The sequence below is a fragment of the Ovis canadensis genome, chromosome 11 (assembly GCF_042477335.2).
Source record: "Ovis canadensis isolate MfBH-ARS-UI-01 breed Bighorn chromosome 11, ARS-UI_OviCan_v2, whole genome shotgun sequence".
In the NCBI taxonomy this organism is placed as follows: domain Eukaryota; kingdom Metazoa; phylum Chordata; class Mammalia; order Artiodactyla; family Bovidae; genus Ovis; species Ovis canadensis.
The window spans coordinates 51,828,334-51,845,999 of record NC_091255.1 but is presented as its reverse complement, the minus strand read 5'-3'; the positions used below and the strand labels follow the sequence as shown (position 1 = coordinate 51,845,999).

General features: G+C 43.5%; 1 protein-coding gene across 1 annotated transcript in view; it reads right to left on the bottom strand.

Moving 5' to 3' along the window:
• Positions 1 to 499: 499 nt before the first annotated feature.
• The window catches only part of DHX8 (DEAH-box helicase 8), a 28,687-nt gene continuing 11,520 nt past the window's right edge, over positions 500 to 17,666 (bottom strand). The window contains exons 10-23 of the mRNA XM_069543475.1: positions 17,429 to 17,526; positions 16,331 to 16,478; positions 15,134 to 15,315; positions 13,287 to 13,481; positions 12,843 to 13,028; positions 12,214 to 12,424; positions 11,652 to 11,833; positions 9,289 to 9,429; positions 6,004 to 6,159; positions 3,534 to 3,671; positions 2,935 to 3,063; positions 2,563 to 2,759; positions 1,913 to 2,092; positions 500 to 1,220 (exon numbers count right to left, since the gene is read on the bottom strand). Coding sequence (XP_069399576.1) covers positions 1,001 to 1,220; positions 1,913 to 2,092; positions 2,563 to 2,759; positions 2,935 to 3,063; positions 3,534 to 3,671; positions 6,004 to 6,159; positions 9,289 to 9,429; positions 11,652 to 11,833; positions 12,214 to 12,424; positions 12,843 to 13,028; positions 13,287 to 13,481; positions 15,134 to 15,315; positions 16,331 to 16,478; positions 17,429 to 17,526 — 2,363 coding nt within the window. The 3' untranslated portion in view covers positions 500 to 1,000. The remainder of the gene's footprint in view (positions 1,221 to 1,912; positions 2,093 to 2,562; positions 2,760 to 2,934; positions 3,064 to 3,533; positions 3,672 to 6,003; positions 6,160 to 9,288; positions 9,430 to 11,651; positions 11,834 to 12,213; positions 12,425 to 12,842; positions 13,029 to 13,286; positions 13,482 to 15,133; positions 15,316 to 16,330; positions 16,479 to 17,428; positions 17,527 to 17,666) is intronic.

The following is a 17,666-nucleotide window of genomic DNA, read 5'->3' as shown; positions in this document are numbered from 1 at the left end:
CAGCACTAACAGGCTCTGAGAGGTGTGACAATGATTTTCACTTTGGGGCAGAGGAAGAGAGGCTTTAACCAGAGAAAACTGTTGAAGAGATCAGGGGGATAAAAATAAAACCAAAAATAAGCTGAAAGTTGTGTCATTACTTATGTGTTTCAAGAGGAAATAGGGCACACTGCATGTTGTGAGTTTGGCAGGCAGGAGAGGGAGCCAGGGAGAGCCTTCTGTATTCAATATGCAGCATCTGTAATCACTCAGGCTCCCAGAGCAGAATGCCTGTGCAGTGGATGCGGTTAATCACGGTGCGGTCCTCGCAGCTCTGGACCAGTGCTGATGCTGAGAGATAAGACTGGAGGTCTGGGTGTGCATCACCCTTCAGCCCAAAGAGCCTCACGCTCTGGTTTCAGGGGACTCTCCACTGAAGCCTCAGATACTAAATCTCCCCACCTTCAGCCCAGGCCAATAGCCTAACCTTTCAGCTAAAAGCAACAACCACAGAGAACCATTTTTGTTTCCTTATGAAAATAAATATTTGCAGGAGGTTAAACAAAAGGACAGGGGCTGGACAGGGGCTGGACAGGGGTATGAAGGAGGGGGAGGCCAACACTTTGGGTGAGCTTCACGGCTCCCTCCTCTACAGAGTACCAGTCAGGGCCTCAGGGCCCTCACTGAGTCCACGAAGCACACGCTCTTGGCTCCCCTTTCCCATCCGAGAGCTGCAGAAGTTTCCCCTTACTTGGAGATGATGCAGTGTGTACCTCGTGTCGGGTGTGAGCCCTGTTGGCCCCACCTTGGCGTGGTGGGGCCTGGAGGCTCTGATCACACCAGGCGTAAACCCCTGTTTCTATTTTACCACCAACGAAGGAAGGAGAGTCAAGTTTAGGAAATGCCCAGTTGAGACATTCAGCCACCAGACAGCTGTATCCCCAGGACCAGCTTCTCATCAATAAGAGCGAGGCTGAGCCCTGGCCCAGGGCTGCAGGTCAGGCCAATAGATTCTTGCCTTTCAGCGTCGCCGGAAGGCTCGGGATATTCTCCAGGCATTGGGCTCCTCATAGCGGTTGTACAAGGGTTCCAGCCGTTGCTGCTTCTTCTGCTTGCTTAGCTTGGTCGGGTCAGAGACCTTGAAGAAGGCCGGTGCAAACTCCACAAGCCACCGGGGGTCGATGGTGGTGACCTCACGCATGTACTCCTTCGTAGTCAGCACCAGCTCATGATACACCACCCTAAAGGGGCCAGAGAGAGAGTTCAAGACTCCAATATAGGACCTGCTCCATGGTCAAGTCACCATGGTCCCTGGCGGGCCTCAGCTGAGCTTGCACTTGACCCTCTTACCTCTCCAACCTGAACCCTGAGGAGACTGGAGTCTCTGTTTATGACAGCCACACCCCAATACTGAAGTGTCTGCACACCTCTCACCACAAGAAAGCTGCCTGTTCCAATGAGTTAAGTGACACGGAGCCAATCACATTCCTTCTCTGGACCTGTTTCCTGCTCTGTGAAGTGTGAGGGTGGTTTTCTGGGCTGTCTCCACAGAACTCCAGGATCCTGAAGAGGACCTGGAGGCTGCCACATGGGAATGGGGAAAGCCAAGCAGGCCAGGCTCTATGTCTCCAGCTCTCTTCTACCACCATGGTGGCACAGAGGTTTTAAATCAGTTTTATGTTAAGGTGGGTAAGATTTCAATTTTTTAAAAATACTATTTGAAAAAATAAAAATTTAATCACCTCACTAGATCTCTGAGATCCTTCCTAGCTCACACCCCTGTGATTTTATTTCTCTCAAAAGGGCCTGATATCGTGTCTAATTCAGGCTTCTGCTGCTCTAGCAACATAAGCAACGTTAGGAAGTGCTGGGTGTGAGTGGGGACACAAACACAAAGGGCCAGTTGATTCCCAAGTTCTCTCTGTCCACCTACCATTCGGGCTGTCTGTTGAAGAGAGCACTGGACGGATGGATGTAGACCACTTGCTGGTCAATCAGTGTCCGGTAACCCTCCTGTGGGTCTTTCTTGGCAGCGTTCCGGAAGAATCCACTGCAGATGGCCTTCTGCACTCGGACTGTGGACTTACCACAGGACACCACATCCAGCTTGTGTCTTGCAGGAGAATAAGTTGAGAGAGGACAAAGATGGGAGACTACTCTGCTTTCTGAGGTTCTACGTTCCAGAATAACAGTACCCGACACCCGCCTCGTGGGGCCCCCAGAGTCGGCACTAGGACCCTCCTTCCAGTCCTAAGTGTACCAGCTCGACACAGTGGGCAAGATGGATGCCACAAGAGCCAGACACTTTGCCTGGGTTATAATTCAACCCAACTAATAATGTCACAGATGCTGTAAACAAAGAGCATTTTCAACAACTAATATATCATCTTCCTCTTAGGAACTTCCTAAAGTGACTCTCAGCCCCATCCTCACCTGGTAAGGAGTACAAGAGATGCAAAAGAGTTTTTTGTGCCGAGCAAGAATATAGGTGCCTGCAGCTTCACAGATACATGCAGAGACACATGTACACGGCACAGCATTCAGGGAAACTCAACTTGAACAGGAAAAGTCACCAGGTGTTACCTGTCCATTATGCCCAACATCTGCTTGCGAATGTCCTGGGCCCGGCGCAGAGAACGAGCCTGGATAAAGTTCTCATAGCACCATGGGTTGGAGAACTTGTTGTTCTTCCAAGAGTTGTACACGGCCAGCAGGGTGAGGTGGTCCCCTTCGGTCTGGTGGAATTTGGCCTTCTTCTGATCTGCAAGGGCTTGTTTATCCTGCAAGCAGTGGGGAGAAGCTCATTCCCACCCAAGCTACTGACTGAACACCCAGCAGTGCCGGGACACCCTCTATGGCCCAATCAAGTGTGCACATTAAGCACTCGGGTGGCAATGGGCTGACTTTACCCAACTCTGCCTGATCCCTACATGAACACAGGCCTGCACTCCTTACTTTGGGCCTGTAGAAGACGTTCTGCACAGACAGCATGGACACAATGGTCAGCATTTCCTCACTGCAGCCTAGATGCACAGACATGATCAGCATTTTGCACAGCATTGGCTCCAGAGGGAACTCTGCCATCTAGAGGGAGAAGAAGAAACTACAATTATGACCCTGGGGAAGACCCACCTGGAGTCCTGGGTCAGAGTGGGTAACAGACCGCAGGAAGTTTACCCAAGCATGATGATGGGGGATGCCTCGCTCTATCGGAAAAAATTTTTTTTTTAATTTCCCAAATAAATTTCAACAAAATGTATATGACCAAGATTATAACTACTGTTGGGGTAGGTGGGAATTTTATAGACATCTTTTCAAACGCTAAACTCAATTACATATCATGAGGTAAGATTAGTTGGATAGAATTTCTTTTTCTGTAAAGAAGAAATAGTTTCAAGTAATAGTGGAAAATCCAGGTTAAACACAGGCATGCAGAATTCTAGTCAAAGCTTATCCAGGGCCTCAGAGCTTAATTTTTTATACAGAACAGAAAGAATGGAAGGCTAGCCAGGGAATCTTCCCCAAAGCACCAGAGGCTTAGGGCTGTCCCCTACCCTGCGGCCCAGGCGAGTAAGCAGGCCCTCGTCGTCCAGGGCCCCCAGCGTGTACAGCTGCTCCATGGCTGTGATCAAGGTTTCCATTGGCGGGGCATCCATGAAGTCAAACGACAGCAGGTCATTGATGCCCATGGCCTAAAATAGAAGGGAACAATGTGTAGATGGCAGGGTCAGCCTCACTAGTGCTCACATGGAGGGAGACTACTTGTCACCTTCTTATTTCTTCAACTGCAATTAGGAAGCTACCAGAGAAGCTACCAGAGCGATTAGCAGGAGGGCTGGGTCACACAAACCTCAAGACTGTTAGAAAACACGTACTTTCTTGGGAAATATTTTAAAAAATACTCTCAGAATATACAGCTCAAGAACCAAAAGACAAAAATTTTTAAATGGGCAGAGGTAGACATGTCTCCAAAGATATATAAAAATGGGAACAAACACAAGAAAAGATGCTCAATATAACTAGTAATCAGGGAAATGCAAATCAAAACCACCATGAAATACCACTTCATACCCACTAGGATGGCGACAGCTATAATTTAAGAAAGAAAATAATAAGTGTTGGCAAAATATGGAGAAACAGGAATCCTCATACATTGCTGATGGGAATAAAATGGTGCGGCTGCTTGGTGATTCACCAATAAGTTAAACACAGAGTTACCAGGTGATCCAAGAATTCCACTTCTAGGTATACACTCAAAAGAAATGAAAGAAGGGACTCAGCACAAATACTTGTACATTAATGTTCATAGGAACATTACTCACAATAGCTAAAAGGCAGAAACCACCCAAAAGTCCATCGATGGATGAATGGATAAACAAAACACATTGTATATACATACAATGGAATGTTACCCTTAAAAACAAATGAAATTCTAATACATGCTACAGCATGATGAACCTTGAAAACAACAAGTAAAATAAGCCAGATCAAAAGGACAAATATGAGCGATTCCTTTTATCTGAGGTACCTAGGCTAGGCAGATTCATAGAGACAGAAAGTAATTTGGTTACCAGGGGCAGGAGGGAGGGGGAAGGTGATAGTTTAGCTAAATGAGTACAGAGTTTCAATTTGGGATGATCAAAAAGTTCTGGAAATGGATAGTAGTGACGGCTGCTCAATACTGTGAATGTACTTAGTGCCACTGAACTAAACATTTTAAAAGATTACAATGATAATGTGTTATATATTTTATCATAATAATTTTTAAAAAAAAACCAGCTTGCCCTGCCTCCTGCATACAAAATATCTCCTGTGTATCTAGAAAGTGCCCTGTGTGCCATGTTAGGTGGGAGGGATATAAAGAGGACTAAGATAGGGTCCCTGCTCTCAGAGTTCACCATGGTGACACACAAAACCACATGCAATCCCCTGCCTGCCATGGAGCAGGCATTTGATACATCTGTTACCTAATCTGATGAATAAAAGAAACAAATGCTGCACTATCCAAATGTGTATAAAGGCAGGACCTAAGCTTTCTGTTTCCTTTCCACAGAAGTGATGGCGACCATAAACCCAGCAGGTGTTCAATAACTGCTTACTGTATGAATAAGAACAACAAGGAATTATGTTAGCAATCAGTAAGTGTTGTGCCAAGTGCCTTTACCTGCACTATCTCATTTATCTTCACAGGAGAGACTATTAATAGCCCCCTGCTTTGAGAGGAGAATACAGAGCAGAGAGCCGAGCAGGTAAATTTACCAAAGACACACAGCTCAGAGCAGACCTTTGAGCCACAGATGCCTCTCTGTTCTCACTTCAGAGACTGGAGCAGGCTTTTTTTTTTTTTTCTCTGAAGCTCTGTTTTAGCCTTTCGTACAGAGAATGAATAATAAATTACAACAGAACACTGTGCATTAGTAAAGTGCCAGGGCTCCAGGGCAGCACTGGAGTCGGGCGGCAGCGCTGGGTAGGGGTGCCATCATCTGGGAAATTACTCATGCGGCTCCCCCTGCCAAGAGAGACTGAAGGTTCTCACTGGGGACTGAGAGAGGAAGAGCAGTGATTTAGAATGAAACCCAGCCCCAGGGGGCCAGTCTGAAACCTGTACTAACTGTTGTTCCCTTGCAAAGCTTTTGGATTGGGGGTTTTGCTTCCGTTTTAAAAGAATAGAATTGGATGTGAAAGTTAAAGGGTTGAGGGAAGTGAGTTTGTCCACAGTTTGGCACTGGCTCGATTTTTCTAATATCCTGTTTGAAAGATAATGCTCCTAACTAAAATCTTTTATAACCAAATATCCTGCTGGTTATGATGGCAAGAAAAGAAACATCACAGCATACATGCCAATTTAGCCCCAGACCCGCGGTGGAGAGGCTGTTATCACAGCCATTTGCCTTGTACCCAAAGGGACGGGTTCCATAAGGTTACTGAAGTATTTAACAAGATTCATAAAACTGAGATCCATTCACTAAGGCCATAGAATTGGACTGCTCCACCAGCCCATTCTAACAAGACAGTGATTTCTACCTTGAGCGAGAGCACTGTGCTTGCTAAGTTGGTTCTCTGAATTTCTGGCACGTTGGTGGTCAGCATTTCATCTCGGTAGGCACGTTCTGTGTACAGCCTATAACACTTCCCTGGGCCTGTTCTCCCAGCTCTGCCAGCTCGTTGCTTTGCCTGAGCCTAGAGGGGTGGGAATAAAAATATCAGATCTGTTAAACATTCCTTAATGGCTTCACCCAGGAAATCCTAGAAAGGGGGGCACTTTGCAACAGGGCAAAACCTAAAATGGGGTTTATTCACTTCCTCTAGGACTATTTCCAAGAGTTCCTACCACCGCTCTTAATCATCCCCACTCAGGGAACTCTGTTCAAGTGAGGCCAAATATTAATATAAGCAAGTGAATAGAAGAAATACTGTAGAGATCACAGAAATATACCTTCAAACTAGTGTGGCACAACATAAATAAGAAAGCATAAAACCAAATGACAAAACCCACCTTCCACCATAACCAAAAATATAAGTGAACTGAATAAATATAATTTAATCACACCAGTGAATGACTCTGCAGCTGTTTTAAAAATCAAGTTTTTGAGATGCTCAATGACACATGAACAGGTTCACTCACAGAGGTGAAAAAGCAAGTTGCCCAACAATACTAATTTTATTTTTTTTAACCTTCATGTAAATATACAAACTATCAGAAATAAAAAACTAGGAAAAAATACCCTAAAATGTTAACTTTGGCTAACTCTGATGCTAGGCTTGTAGATGAGTTCTATTTTCTTTAATAAATATCCAATAATGAACATATATTACCTTAATTATCAGGAAAGTTAAATATGAATCAAAACCCACATACTTACTACACTATTAAAATCGCAATCTAAAATAAACATGCAAAAAGATGGACAAGAAAAAACATCATAATGAAGACAGTGGTTGGTGGCAACAGGACTATGGGTAATTTTCAAAATAATGTTATATTACTTCTGTACTCAGGGGAGAGGGGCACTAATTTTTAAAATTAAAAACAATATGTAGGTTAGCCCCAGGTTGCTAGGAAACCAGTGAATAGCAATCTGGAGAGGGCCATTTTCTGACAAAACCATCTGTCTTATAAATAGTATCAGGGTTTACGAGTTTCTATGCCAGCTCCAACCAAAAGATAACAGTATGAGAGGTCACTACCCACTCAGAGGGAGGCAGCAATCAGATTCCAGAACATTCTACAGATGTTTCTCAAATTATGGAGGGCAGATACAAATAATTTCTCCATCACTCCATCATGGTGCATGTATCACCCCCAGAAGAACTGGTACAGAACACACATGCTGGGACCACTGCTGCTGCTGCTGCTGCTAAGTCACTTCAGTCGTGTCCGACTCTGTGCGACCCCACAGACGGCAGCCCACCAGGCTCCCCCGTCCCTGGGATTCTCCAGGCAAGAACACTGGAGTTGGTTGCCATTTCCTTCTTCAATGCATGAAAGTGAAAAGTGAAAGTGAAGTCACTCAGTCAGTCTGATTCTTAGCGACCCCCTGGACTGCAGCCTACCAGGCTCCTCAGTCTATGGGATTTTCCAGGCAAGAGTATTGGAGTGGGGTGCCATTGCCTTCTGCCCAAGTTTAATTTCTTTTTCTTTTTGGGCCACATCCCACAGCAGGCATGGCTTCGCAGGTAGCTCAGTGAGTAATCTGTCTGCAATGCAGGAGACTCAGGAAACATGGGTTCAGGTTGGGCAGATCCCCTAGAGGAGGGCATGGCAACCCACTCTAATATTCCTGCCTGGAGAATCCCTTGGACAAAGGAGCCTGGTAGGCTGCAGTCCATCAGGTCGCAAAGAGTCGGACATGACTGAGCGACTTCACTTTCACTTTTCACTTTCATGCGCTGGAGAAGGAAATGGCAACCCACTCCAGTGTTCTTGCCTGGAGAATCCCAGGGATGGGGGAGCCTGGTGGGCTGCCATCTATGGGGTCACACAGAGTCGGACACGACTGAAATGACTTAGCAGTAGCAGCAGCAGCACGCACACACAGCAGACATACGGGATCTTAGTTCCCCGAGCAGGGATTGAATCCGTGCCCCCTGCATTAAAAATGCAGTCTTAACCACGACCACCAGGGAACTCCCTTGTCCAGGTTTAAATCCTGGCTCTACCAGCTATGTGACCTTAGGCAAGTCACTTAACCCCTCTGGCCCTCAGTCTCACTTGTGAGATAAGGATAATAACAACATTTACCACAAAAGATCAACTGAGAATGTAATGAGTTCATGTGTGTGAAAGTACCTGGGACAGTGCCTGGCACATAGGAAGTACCCTGCAAGAGTTAGCTATTATTACTTAAGTTTCAAAATGAAAATAACCTTATGGAATTATAGATTATGAGAGTAATACATGCCTTTTATAGAATATTAAGACAATATATAAAAGTATAGGGAAGAAAATGTGCTTTACCCATCAGCATAGAAACCAGCAGCACCACCACCAAGAACCTTGTCTAACATTTTGCCTATACTACGCTTTCAATTGCAGGTACGTTCACATACGCTGTGCACAGGCACATACCATCTATTTTTAAACAAAAACTGGATTATACTACTCATGCTATTTTGTAGCTCACTTTTTTCAAATAATATATCATAGTTATGTGCTTATGTCATTAAACATAGATACACACCACTATGTTAATGCCACATAACATTCTATGGCATGAATTTACCATACTTTATTAAACTACTTCCCTTTCAGAGCTAATTTAGAATTTTCTCAGGTTCCCTCTAGTATAAATAATGCTTCATGAACATCCTTTTCCATTACCTTTGGATATGAGTTCAATCATTTCTAACTTTCAGATTTACTTCCAGAAGCAGAACTGTTAGGTTCAAGAAATGAACTTTTAAATTTCAGATACATTGGGGCCAAACTTCCTTCAAAAAGGATGATCAGGATATTCATTTAAAAATATAATTCAGGCAGGAAACCATTCCATAATTACCAAACAAACACTATCATTTCTTGAATTATTACTATCTCAGATATTTGTGGCTAAGTGCAATATTTTTAAAAATAATACTCTTAAGATAATCAAGGGTGCTAAGATTAAATTTAAGTTCCAGTTTTATGGGGTTTTTTTAAATGTTGAAACACTATTCTGAAGATTAAAAACAAACAACACAAAATCTCCTGTATCTCAACAAAGAAGCCAGTATCTTAAAACAATAAAGTTCAAAATACAAAACCATAAAAAATGTCAGAAAAGCCCTAACCAGGATTTTCAGGAAAGCTGCCAGAAGAAGTTGTCCTACCTGAGAAATAGGAGTCACCACGAGCTGGTCAATCCCTGTCTTAGAATTGTACACCTTCTGCTTCACGAATCCAGGGTCTACCACATAGTAAATGCCATCAATAGTCAGCGATGTCTCTGCAATGTTGGTGGCAATCACAACCTGCAGGCAAGAGGGACACAGTTGGATTGAACTGCCCAGTCTCAGTCCTGAGGTGTGAAATGAGACTTCTGAACTCGGACATCTTTCCAAAGAGATTGTGCAGCTCTCTCCCTCTCTCTAGATGGTTAGAGAGCACTTAATCTCTGTTTGGCCCCAAATGGGTGGAAGGGGAGGCGCCTTCATCTTAAGTGTTAGGCTGGGGAGGGAGTGGTACCTGAGAGAAGTGGAATAGGAAAAAGCAATGGCCAATCAAAGCCAATTTCATTTGTGCAAATGGCTACATCCCTCATTTTCTAGATCCAATGCTGATTACTACAATTTTAATTTTCTAGCACCCTGGGAAGGCAGAGATTTCCTGGTATCACATGTGCCAGCGCAAAATGAGATTTTCCTTCCCCCACAGGGACATCTGTACTACAAAATGAGCTGTTTGTGTATGTGGAACAAGAGGGAGACTTTTTTTTTCTGATCATAAAATGAACCACGAGGCAGCAGAGGAATTTCACCATTTGTGTGTAAAAAGCGGCATATGTGATCTAGATGATTGGTCTCAGCCTGGTACTGCCACTTTTCTTCCACCCAGAGGTTCAGACAATAAAACACAATTGCTTGGAAAAAATCATTGCCAGGAGGCACCAGAACATCTCACCTCACGCCAGCATTTTACTGGCCCTGAAAGGCTTCTACCTGCCAGAGAACTCCCCCGTGGAGAGCAGCACAATCACCAGGAATAGAGTAGGAGTCACCGTTTTCCTCTCAAACCTGCTCCTCTTCATTTGCCTCCTCAGCACCATCTTCCACCTAGCAGCCCGAGCCAGAAACCTGGTAGTCATTCCTGACTTCTCCCCACTGCCCTTCCCTAAATCTCCAGGCGCCCACCACGTCTTGACCGTTCTAACTCTTCAATGTTATTCAGATCCATCTGTCTTCCAGATGGTTACTAGATTCATTCTGGTGATCATTTTATAATGTATGCAAATGTCAAATCACTTTGTAGTGCCCCTGAAACTAACATAATGTTGTACATCAACTGTGTTTCAATTAAAAAAGAAAAATCCATCTGTCTTCCATTCCTAGGTATGTACTCAAGAGAAAAGAAAACATATGTCCACACAAAAACTTGTAAACAAATGTTCACAGCAGCGTTATTCATAACAGCCAAAAGGTGGAAACAATCCAAATGTCCATCAACTGATGAATGGATAAACAAAATGTGGTACATGCTGTTCTACAACAGAGTATTCTTCAACAGTAAAAAGAAATGAAGTGCTTATACATGCTACAACATGGATGAATCTTGAAAACACACTAAGTGAAAGAAGCTAGTCCCCAAGGACCACAAATTATAATGACTCCATTTATATGACATGTCCAGAACAGGTGAATCCAGACACAGAAAGTGGTTCCCAGCAGCTGAGCAGAGGGGTGAATGGGGGATGATTTCAAAAGGGTCTCTTTTGGGGATGATGAGTTTGTTCTAAAAATTAAGTTGTAGTGATTAATGGTTAGTGATGAATGATTAATAATGGTAATTCATGACTGCACAATTCTGTGAATATACTAAAAAAATTCTGTGACTATACTAACATATACCGAATTTTATGCTTTAAAGGGTTAACTGTTCGGTATGTAAATTATATACCTCAATAAAGCTATTAGGCAAAATCCATCTGTCTCCTTTCCCACTGTCTCACACATACTCACACAGTCAATTCCAGCGGCTGGAACTACACATCTCCCTGAAAACCCTCACAGCTCTTGGCTAGGAGAGCCTGTTCTGTTGACTTGGAATTCATGTTGTCCTGCCCGTCTCGTCTAGGTGAACACCCGCACGTTCTTCAGGACTAGCTTAGATCCTAACTTCCAATAAGAACACTGGGCTGGGTGCTCCCCCTCTGAAGACCCAGCGCACCAGTAGCACTGTCACACTCTATGGTAAAAGCCTGTCTACTGGTGGATGTTCCACAGCAGACAGAAGCCTGTCCTCAGATGGCAGCCCTGTGTCTACCCCGACGTCTGGGAAATGCTCAAAAAACGACCTGTCAAATGAAAGCAAAGGGAGGAAGAAGAGCAGGGATCACATACAAGACCCTCATTCCTTAACAAACTGTTTGGACTACTTCCTAAAATATAATACACAGGACTCGCATACACCATAAGCAATTCCCATCAGCAACAGTTGCATACACCACGTGGTTTCAGAACACAAGCGCCTGTGTTACCTTTCTGCTGCCAGGTGGAGCTGGGTCAAAGATTCTGGTCTGCATCTCACTGGGGAGAGCAGAGTACACTGGGAGGATAATCAGCTCTGGAACATCAGGTCCCAGGGATTTCATTCTTTCATACAGAATCTCGCAAGCAGTATCGATCTCTTCCTGACCAGTCAGGAAGACCAGGATATCACCTAAGAGGAGAACAGGAGCATGAACTGACTTCCTCGGTGTGTGTTCTATACAAAGGCCACACTGACATTCACAGAACTCCAAAAGGTGGAAAACACTCTCATATTCTGATCTCTAACAAATTAAGAGGTTTTCCTCTATCCATGTTTATTCTGTTTGATGTTTTGGTTTTTTAAATTTTAAAAATATTTGTGTCTATGTTTAAATAGATGCATTTATACCCTGCATACTATTATTTATATTTTCATCACCACCACTTCAAACATGCAAACCTGAGACCTATAGACCAACCAATATTTCAAAGGCATTTTTTAAAAAAATGAGCAAAAATACCCACATCAGGACTTTTGGCCTAAGAGGAAAAATGCTCTTTTCCCCCTACCTGGCGGTTCTGTTAAGTGGATCTGCATGACTGTGATCAAGCTGGCATCTAGATAATCGGTTTCAGGTTCCTTTGTGTACAATATTTCCACTGGGTATGTTCGACCTGGGATGGTAAAGATGGGAGCTTCATAGAAGTACTGAGAAAACTTCACAGCATCCAAGGTGGCTGAGGTGACAATCAGTTTCATGTCCTGCCGTTTCTGAACCGTCTAAAGGGAAATGCAATGCAGCTTACTAAAAAAGACTGCCCAAAAAAGGCACAGGTACTCAAATTCAATTCCCAGGCTTTCCTGGTGGTCTGATGGTTAGGAATCCTCCTGCCAATGCAGAAGAAATGGGTTCAATCTCTGGTCCAGGAAGATCCCACATGCCGCAGAGCAACTAAGCCCACGCGCCACAACAACTAGAGCCCGTGCTCCACCAAGAGGAGCCACTGCAATGAGAAGCCCCGCACCACAACTAGAGAGTAGCCCCTGCTCTCTGCAACTTGAGAAAGCCCACATGCAGCAACAAAGACCCTGCACAGCTAAAAATAAATGATAAAGTAAGCAAATCTTAAAAAATAACATCTATTCCCAGAATTCAGTTCCCAACAGGCAGAAGGGTCACTGAAGAGCATCTAGTTACCTTTTTCAGCAATCCAAAGAGCACATCAGTATGAATTGTCCTCTCGTGCGCCTCGTCCAACATGATGATTGCATACTGAGTGAGGTCGGGGTCGATCAGGCATTCTCGGAGCAACATCCCGTCTGTCATGTACTTGATGACTGTTTCAGGGCTGGTGCAGTCCTCAAATCGAATGGTGTAGCCCACCTAAAGCAGAACAGAAGTGGAAAACCTTAGACACAAACCTCTCCTTTTTGCCATCTTCACTCACGATTTCAGCCCAGACTATTAACCGTAATTTTAATAGATAGAATTTGACCAAGATGTACAGTGATTTCCTCAAAGTAAAATCTGCCTGGGGTTTGATCCTGAACAGATCTGATGACCATGAGAAACCCTCTCTCTCTCAGGAGAAACCTGAAAAAAGGTAGTATTATTTCCAGGACAGCGTCATCACCCACTCACCTCTTGGCCTAAGCAACAACCAAACTCCTCTGACACTCTTTTGGCCACAGACATGGCCGCTACTCTTCTAGGCTGGGTACATCCAATCTTGCCCCTGGAAGTGTAGCCTGCCTCCGCCAGGTACTGGGTGATCTGCGTGGTCTTCCCAGACCCGGTCTCTCCAATAACAATCAGGATCTGGTTGTCATGGACAGCCTGAAAGCAACCAAATGTAAGTAAGGTCATTAAAATCTGCCACACATTACTCAGGAGTAAAATAATTGATTAAGTTCTAACATTAAAGGAGAAAAAGGGGAAACAGTGGTGCAGATATGTAAGATGACAACCAGGGTTTAAATTTTTAAGTATACATAGAAAAAAATATTAACGGTGATTTTCTATGGTGATCTTCTTTTTCAACTTAGTAGGTAAAGAATCTGCCTGCAATGCAGATGTGGGTCAGGAAGATCCCCTGGAGAAGGGAATGGCTACCCACTCCAGTATTCTTGCCTGGAAAATTCCATGGACAGAGGAGCCTGGTAGGCTACAGTCCATGGGGTCACAAAGTGTCGGACACGACTGAGTAACTAACACTTTCACTTTCAACACTTTCCCAGATGGCTCAGTGGTATAGAATCTGCCTGCCAACGCAGGAGATGCGGTTTGATCCCTGAGTCAGGAAGATCCCCTGCAGAAAGGAACGGCAACCGCCTCCAGTATTCTTGCCTGGGAAATCCCACAGACAGTGGAGCCTGGAAGACTGCAGTCCATGAGGTCACAAAAAGAGTCGGACATGACTTAGCAACCGAGCACACACGCACACATAACAAATTTAAAACTTTAAACTTTTAATTTTATTTACATTTTTGGATGCTCTAAGAAGCATGCATGATCTCAGTTCCCATAAAACTTGGGCCCCCTGCAGTGAAAGCATGAAGTCCTAACCACTGAACCACCAGAGAATTCCATGAGTATTCTTTTTTTCTTTAAACCGACTCAATTATTTAAAAACGTATTGTCTTCCTTAAACTCATAAAAATACAATGATGCCAAAAGCATAAATTATCCAGCTCACCCTGATATTTTATATACATACATGTATGTTTTTTCAAGTATTATATGCACATGATTAAAGAATTCAGTAGCAAATAAAGACAGTTCCTTTCTACTGTCATTCTCAAAACTCCAGTACCTTACCCCCTAAAGTCACTTGATTTCTATACTGTTTGTAACAGCAAAGGACTGCCATCAACCTACATGTCTATTAACACAGGACTAGTTAAATAAGCCACAGTACACCCACATAACAAAGCGCTAAAAAAAAAATAGGGAACAATGCTGAGCTGTGTCACTGAGGGGGGAAAAAGCAAAATATAGAACTATATATATAATATGCTGCCATCTAGAAACACACATGGTTCATATAAACGTATGATACCTGTGTGTGTATGTACATATATATATATTTGTACTTGTTTGTATAAGAGATCACTGAAAGGATTTGCTGGAAACGAATAAAGTATGTTGCCTCAGGAAGGTTTCATGATCTTTTCAGATGGCAAGAAAATAGAAACAAGTACCTGAAATAAAGACTTGCCTCGATGGGAAGTCAAGCATCCCCATTTTCCTTACTCAACACAATACTCTGCCCACTTGTAATTGCTCCAGGGATCCCCAGTTCAAATAGATTTATTTCCTCATAGAAATAATGTAGAATAATATATATGTATTTTTTTAAGTAGTTGGAAATGTTTTTTTTCCTATTCTCTTCAGAAAAGCCACTTCAAATGCACTGATTTCAATTAAGACATGTCATTTTTAGAAAACACCCTGATTTCCGCACCAACACGTCATAAAGAGCTTCTCACCTGGACCAGTTGCTCCTTCAGCTTGTAGATGGGGAGGCTCTCCCTTTGTTCAATGATTGACATCTGGGTCTTTTTTCCATATGAAGCTTTGTTGCCCCCAAAGGCATGCTTCTTCCACTCAGGAATGTCATTGGGCATCATCCCAATACCCCTCATGTTGGCAGCAATCTGCCTGCCTTCCGCTGCGAAGGAAAACAGGTGACTTCTTATCAACCTCACTGTCCCTTGCCAACCCTCAACAGATCACATTTCTCCAGCACATTCCTCCTCTCTGCATCCTGTCTTTAAGCCATCATCTCTCCTCTGAACTATTATAAAAGCCTCCTAATTCACCACATGTGTTTACTCTTTACCCAGCCAATCCATTCTGCAGGGCACCCTCAATAATCCTTTGGAAATTCCATTCTGATCTTGCCACGCCCCCGCTTAGAACTTGGCACCATTTCCCAGTGAACACCAGGAATGAGCCTCAATTCCTAATGCCATCTACAAAATCCTTGCAGCCACATCTCACCCCTGCCCCCGTGAACTCCACCCATCACTCTGTTACAGCCACACAGGTTTTCTTTCCGACATCACAGCCTCAGCACAGGCTATTCCTCAGCCTGGGACATACTCCCCAACCCCCATGCATCCCCATGGACAGACTAAATCCTATTTATCCTTCAGGCCTTTGTGTTCCCAGGGAAGTGACCCACAATAGCCAAACACACCTCTACTTCTTATCTAGCACTGGTTCATGATTTAACTAATTAGTTATTTGGTAATTATCTGGTTAATATCCAACTTCCCCACCAAACTGTAAACCTCATAAGAGCAGGAACCATGCCTGTCTTCTTCACAGCTGTATCCCCATGTACTTAACACAAACAGTATTTGTCATGACTTATCCAACAGTCAGTTAATATTTACTACACAAAGAATTATATGAAAAGAGACATTTCAGAGCTGTATTATCTTTAGAATAAAAATTTTTAAGTTATTCAAAAGAAAACAGCCATCTAATGATTTGACCACAGTTACGAAAACTTTTAAAAAACAAAACAAACAAAAACATGCTCTAACTGAAGGGAAAAATTGCATCACCGAAGTCAAGGCTAAATCTTCAGTTACGTGACGGCAGTGCCCTCTCCCTGCATATTTGAAGGTTCAGATTTTTTTTTAAGTCCACATACCCACCCACCCCCAGAGTCCTACCATCAGGCAGCGGATCAACCCAATGTTTGTTGAGTCCCATGGGAATAGAATCCATCTCAGCTTCCCGCTGTGCTTGCTTAAGTTCCCGCCTTTCTTTGGCCAAGGCACTCTGCATCATTGCTGCTTGGGAGAGGGAGCCATCTGGATTCTAGTGCAACAGAGGACAAGGCAACAGCAGAATGGGATCTCAGCATGCATTGAATATCCAGGAAATAAAATGTATGTTGTTAAGCCACTCAAATCTAAAAAAGAGACTCACCCAGAAGAAACTTCATATCAACATATTAGACTTCACGAAAGAAGTGGATCAACTGTACCATATTCAAAGAACATGAACAAGGACAGTGATAAATCACTGAAAGAATTGGGCATTTTTGGCTTGAAGATGAGAACCCCAAGAGAAAAGCCATATTCTTGTGTATGATCCTGAGAACTAAAATTAAGACCAATGTAGATGCCTCAATAAGACATATTTAGTTCTATCTAAAGAAGTCTACTGATCAGATCCATCTGGGGATGCAATGGGTCCCCTCAAGAGCTGCTGAATTCCCTGTCACCAACACTGTCAAGCAGACACGAGAAGACCACGTGAGATGAACTGCAGAGAATATATGGTTGGATTATAAGCAACAGTTGGGCCTTTAAGATACCTTCTTCCAAACCCCAAATTTTATCGTAACGATTTCATGAATTCTCTTCACAGCTCTACCCTACATAACATCTACTGCTATAGCCTTCTACTGGGAACCCCAATTGGTCAAGTGATCCATTAACAATTGCCCTTGAACCTGTAAGGTGATGACTCAAGCCTTAAAGCCTGGACAAAGGCAGTGATGATAGATCCAGCACTCATATTTATCTCTGCTTCCTCCCAAAACGCACTAAAATGAGACTGTAAGAATTTAAAAGGCGAAAACAACAAAGTCAAGTCAATCTTCCTCTATAACAAAAACATTCTAGACCCCAACCAACAGTCACTACTGCCTCCTATGGCCTGAGTTCTGCTTACTCAGATCTAGTAACCTGCTCTGAAAAACTGAATCGTTACTTTAGGAAAAGAAGTTCACTTGACACATCAAGAGTCCCAGCGTTTCTCACCTTAACGATTTTGATAGGGCTCATGTCCATGCTCTGCTTGGTGTGCCCTCTCAAGAATGGAGGCTCTTCCTCAACCAGCTCAATCTCAAGGTCCTCATCTGGAAATCCCCCAAAAGAAGAATTAGCCAGAAACAAAAGGCATAAATGACCAATCATTCTCACATAAGCCATTAATTTCCACAGGCATCAGCAATCTTTATCACAGATAGCTCCCAAGGTCAAAACTCTAATGTGGGTG